We start from the raw sequence: 5,999 nt of genomic DNA on the forward strand, positions 1-5,999 counted from the left end.
CCTATCTGTTATGTCCGTGTATACTCACAACCCTTTATTAGCCCTTGTGGAAATGGGAGATAAAGCCTGAGGGACTGTGTTGAGGTGAAAAATCACGAGTACTGAAAAAAGGATATGAGACTGTTTTTTAAAAGAAGAGACCAAAGTCATAAGTGTCACACAGTTTTAAAGTCCATATATTTTTCCTGTGGTCTGTGAAGCTAAAACCAAAGCAAAATATGTTTCCCTGACTGAGTTTGACTCGATGATTGAGTCTTATATGCGGCTCTGGACCTGGACTGCACTGCAGTATGTGTGAATTTGTTGCAAGATTTTCCTTTAGGTGCAGCTGATTGTGTATTTTCAAACACAAAAAAGTGTTTTTAAATATACCATTAAAGTGATACAGCTTGTTGTGTGTCACCCTTACTTGCCCTCTGTTGGCAGCCTGGTTTTGGACGTAGTTATTTTTGGACTGCCACTATCACTTACCTTATGTCTAGCCTCTGATGTTGCATGTCTGTAAATGTAAATGACAAACACAGACTGTTGTCTCAAATTTCTCAAGCAGTCAAGTCACTGTGCCCCAATATATAACTTAAAAATATACAAGAACAGCATTATTAACAGAACAGATAAAAGATAAGAATGTAGTGAAATTAGTTCACAATGCGCAGCTAAAATATATTTAAAGTTTTAGATGAATGATGTTGGAAAATAAAGCATGAGCACAGAGTGTGGTAAGAACAACATGAAAATAGCTGTAAATATTTTCGAGTTAAGGGGGCAGGACTCGAGTCATATCTAATCTGCTGAGATACTGTTCTCTTTGGCTGGAGCAAAACATGTATTGTCATTTGTAACTTTTACTATCTGATTTATCTAGAGTGAATATTTTCCTGCATATTTCAGATTGTTCTTAACCTTGCAAAATAATGTTGTTGACTGTGAACCACAGGTATCTTCGACTTGGCCCACACATCCCTCTGCCACTCTGTTTCTCTGTTAGACTCGACCTTTGAGACTCTTTTAATTTGTGTCCATTGTATTTTGTTTAACATGTCCAGAAACTCTGTCACAGTCTGTTTATTCATGTCCTCCTGATCTCTCTCTCTCTTGTATCTCAGTCTCCTCCCAGTAAGAAGCGTAAACTTGAGAAGTCGCGGAAGCCCCTGTCATTCACGCTGCCAGAGGCGGGACTGAAAGAGCTGCAAGCCAAAGCCTCGGCTTTAGGCGGTACCGCCCGCGGCCCTGTGGACAGCATCGCTGCTCTGCTGGAGAAAACACTCACTGACCTGCGGGTAAGCTTTAGCGCTGCACTACCACAGTTAGAAGGAGGACAATTTATCACAAGGTTAAGTGTCAGCCTTTCTAAAGTTGTCGACATTACATTGGGGGACAATGGTTTTCTTTTTTACATTAAGCACTAACGTGTCATGGGTAAACCATTTACACAGAGACAGCTCTGATTAGAGATGTAATTGCACCTTAATTGTAACGAGGATACAAAGGGGAATACTTGACATCGTGATGTTATTGTAGTACAGCGAAACCTTGAACCACAGCCTCAGAAGAAGACACTATTTGCAGGTCTCTAGTATAGAGCAGTGGTTCTTAAATGGTGTGCTGTGATGCAAATCCAGGTGTGCCGTGGAAAGATTTTTATTGCAATATTCATCTGGGCCTGTACAAAAAGTTATGAATGAATTTTTAATTGACTGTATCAGTATGTTAGGCCCACCCATTTCCTAATAAGGAGGCAAACTCTACCTAATAAAAGTATTTTAATTGAATTTAATGTTCACAGGGAACCATTTACTGCCATTCAGGAAAGGGAATTATAAGTGTGTGACACATCACATTATATTACTTTATCTTACATTATTTCCTGTTTAAATGGGTGTGTTATTGGTGCTTTGATGTCATTTTAAAAAGTTTACAATGAATTCTTGAATCATTTTGTTACGTATTTCACAAGTAATAGTTGGTTGTCAATTGTTATTTGATATTAGTAAATAAAAACAAATATTTATGTCATGATAAGAGTGATAACGCACCTTATAGCGGCTTTTGTGCACAGATATAAATACAGGTGTGAGAATCTTGCCCTTTGGTGTGGCTTGGGCACAAAAAGTTTGAGAACTAATGGTATAGAGTGCTGCAGGGATGAATTTCAACCCAGAAATTAGTCTTGCCCTGGTTGTCTTGACAAAAAGGATTCAGATTTTTATAGAAAATCAGCTCCATGGCAAACAAAAGTTTATGATACAAGTTTTATTCAGGAACATAATCTTCACTAATGAACAGTACTTTTATGATTTTTGTGGCCACGAGTAAAAAGCTATGGTTAGGCTATAAACAAAATACACCACAATGGCATGACTTCATCGTCACCACCACTAAACTTCCATCTTGTAATCCTGACGTTTAATATCCCAGACAACCTCTGGAGTCTCATTTAGCCACTTGTTAGCAACCATCTTTTTATAGATGCATAAATGCTTCCAAATTCAAGAGTATGGTTTTACTGATGTATTTTGTCTTGGAACAAAACAAAGACCCACAGACTTTATTTCAGACTTTTAACCAAAAACCCACTGACTTCAAGACGAGGGAACCAGAAGGGCTAAAATGCTAACTCATCTCTGGGTTTCAGATCTCATTCCTGCACCACTCTGTTAGAGTGTATATGTCACAGCTTTTTTCCATCCCGAGCATGTAGCCGTTATTTTGTGCAACAGTCAGTTAATGTTCACACACAGTTAATGTCATCATTGGTCTGATTATCTTCTGTGTGGCTCTGCAGGTGCTTCACAAACGTGTCCCATGTCGAAAGCAGGAGCAGAGCCTCTTTCTAACAGCTGTGGAGAACACCTGGATCCACGGGCGACAGAAGCGACGTGAGGGATTGCGTCAGCTGCGGGAGCTCCCCAGGGCACCTCAATGTGCTGCAACCAGCTCTCAACCTACTGTGGCCACAGCTGCTCCTGCCACAACCCCGGCATCTCAAAGCCAGTCTGCCTCCACAAAAAACAGCAGCATCCAGGGTGATAGCACTGAAAACAAAAGTACATCTGCACAGGAGGTAGCTGGACAGCAGCAGTCTGCTGAGCAGACTGAAAATGGCGCCTCTTCAAATGAGACGAGCAAAGATGTACCGCCAACTTCAGAACAGAAGGAGGTCTTAGAGAATGTGTCAGGTGAAGATGTGGACATGGAGTCCTCCACCTGCACAGACGCAGTGCAGGAAAAAGGCCCACAGGAAGAGCCTGCTGCAGCAGGTGAGCTGCCCTCTAAGCGACCCCTGAGCCCCGCTGCAGTCGAACACTTCCTGTTCAAGTGTCTGCTGAATGTGATGATGGAAGACAGCGAAGTAGTGATTGAGATGCACTGGGTGGAGGGTCAGAGTAAAGACCTGATGAACCAACTGTGTACGTACCTGAAGAACACCCTTCTAAGGTTGGTTGCTAAGCCCTAAATGATCAGATGTTATTTTTACAGATGATAATTGACGTCACTGTGACTTCTGGAGGTTTGTTCCAGGAGATAATCAGTAGTTCACATCATCTGATTTTTTTGTTCAGTCAGAATACCTTGTAAGGTGATACATACTGTATATTGGCATTTTGTCAAAAAACATTTGCAATAAATGTTAATTTTTATAAAATCTTTTCCTCTTCATGCTGCATTTTTTTATACACAGTCGAGCATTTTTGGTCTGTTGTGTTTTTTAACAATGCAGTACATCTAAATGGCCACAAGAGGACACTATGTGTTTCTTCTATCAGGGACTGTCTTCCTGTCATGTTTTGTATTTAGATGAAACCCTTTATTTGTTTTATTAGTCATTGTCTTCTTGAATGGCTTTAGAATTTGATCCCAATGTTTCCTGAAATTTACGCACAGCCTGGTTAATTCATGATGTTCCTGGAGCCCCTCAGTCCTTCCTGTTCCTGGAGAACCTTTAGTATTGTGGTCCGTTACTATTACTCTGTGGAAGGCGACATACTTCCTGACCCGAGCCGAGTGAATAACAGGAAAAGACCTCTGAATATCCAGGGCCATGTGTATGTGTGTGCACGTTCCTTGTGTGCTGCAAGCAAAAACCCAGTTCCTTCTCATACTACATATCCCTCAGTTATACCAGGTTTCCATCAGCCTTTGCATGTGTTAAGTCAGTAGTCTGGATTTTTCTGGGTGATTTTGGGCTGATGTAATAAGAGTAATTACATGAAAAGTGAATATATAATTGATTTGTCTTTTAAAGCCATTAATCAAAGAAAGATTTGCTTGCTCCAGCCCCTCAAATGTGAGAATTTGCTGTTTTTAAATTGTTTCACAGCATTGTCACTTTAATATCTTTAGGTTTTGGACTGCTAGCCGGACAAAAAAATACTTAAAGATGTCAACATGGGCTCTAAATTGTGTCACAATTTTCTAACATTTTATAGAACAAATGATGAACCCATTAACTGAAAAATGAATTAAAGATACAGTATATCATAGGTTAGTTACAGTAATGTCTGCTTTTCTATATTTGTGAGCCACCACCAAATAAAAATCAGATTGGTTTATAACATATTTTATAACAGCTAAATAAAGTTGCAGTTACAGCTTGATATGTTGTTGTATGTGCAGTGGAGGAAGTAATTAGATCTTTTATTTATTTATTGTAGAAATAATCTAACCATTAAAAAATCTTCCATTCAAAATGTTGAGAGTTCAAAAGTAATGACATTAAAATAGAATGAAAACACCAAACGTACTGAAGAATGACCTATTTTAAAATGATGTTTAATATATAATTGGATCATAATAACTGATGCATTCATGTATTTATGACTTTCATGCTGCCAAAGATCAGTCAGCCAACAAATTGTGATGCACTCTTGCGTCATAATTGTTGATTATATTTTGTATTAATCTGAACATACAAGGTACCTGAGGTTATCACAAATTTATATTTCTGTTGTCTGCTACTTAATACTACATTTCAGAGGGAAATATTGTGAAGTACAAGTACCTCAAAATTGTACTCAGGTTAGTACAATACCTGAGTATATATAGGCTACTTGGGTACTTTCCACCACTGCTTATGTGCTTCTAATTTCGGTTGTTTATTCCATGTGTACACATTTTGCTGAATGAGCACCTATCAAATGTTAAATTGGCCATAACTCAAACTGCTGTATTTTCATTATTTTATGTGTTTATTTATTTAATTGGCTAGCTTTTGTTTTCAAGACTACATTAGAGTTATCTACATTATTCCTGTGATACCTTATGTGATGCTTTGACGCGGGAGAGATACATCACCATAATCCTTGTATCCATGTGTGCAGACGCCATACCTTGTTGTTCTTCCTGCTGATCGGCCGTTGAACGAGAGGTCAGTGAGATGTGTTTACTGCAGTCATGGTTACTTGTAATATGAACGTCTCACCTTTTTTTTTTAACTTACATCAGGCAGTGGGCGACGAGAACTACATTTCAATACGAGTTATATGTGTCACTGTTGCACTGATACACATTTAAAGTTATAACACACATACAACGTTATAACACACATTTAACGTTATGAATGTCACTGGAATATTTTGGAATTCGGAGTGTTTGCTAATGCAGCAGCTAACCGGAAGTGAACAGGGGACAAAGCTGTTTCCCTGGCAACAGAATAGCAAGAAACGTTATACTGTTAAAAGTGTTGAGTATAAAAGAGCCGTTGGAACCACTGTAGAGAGCCAGTATGCCGGAAACAGGCCACAAGTACGCTAAACATTAGTTATCAGGATTTTAAACAAGTAATACACAAATGGAGATTGAGTTGAACCTTTAAATAATCTAAAATAGACCTGTTGGGCGATACAGGTAAGGGAAAGTTGCCCCCTTGTTGAGCTAAAGTGGTTGCTAAATGTCGAGTTTTATTAAATGTTGACTTTTGACCGTCAGAGCCACCGTAGACAAAGCTACATGTTAAACAAGTTGTTTTTGGCGACATTTTGTTACATATTTTCTAATAA

At 38.8% G+C, this 5,999-nt stretch overlaps 1 protein-coding gene across 1 annotated transcript in view; it reads left to right on the top strand.

The window, feature by feature from the left end:
- mettl16 (methyltransferase 16, N6-methyladenosin) overlaps positions 1-3,642 on the top strand; it is a 37,178-nt gene extending 33,536 nt beyond the window's left edge. Inside the window, exons 9-10 of the mRNA XM_050062521.1 lie at positions 1,107-1,280; positions 2,786-3,642. Of these exons, the coding sequence (XP_049918478.1) occupies positions 1,107-1,280; positions 2,786-3,457 (846 nt within the window). The 3' untranslated portion in view covers positions 3,458-3,642. The remainder of the gene's footprint in view (positions 1-1,106; positions 1,281-2,785) is intronic.
- Positions 3,643-5,999: the final 2,357 nt, after the last annotated feature.

This window comes from Epinephelus moara, chromosome 2 (genome assembly GCF_006386435.1).
Source record: "Epinephelus moara isolate mb chromosome 2, YSFRI_EMoa_1.0, whole genome shotgun sequence".
NCBI classification, from domain to species: Eukaryota; Metazoa; Chordata; class Actinopteri; order Perciformes; family Serranidae; genus Epinephelus; species Epinephelus moara.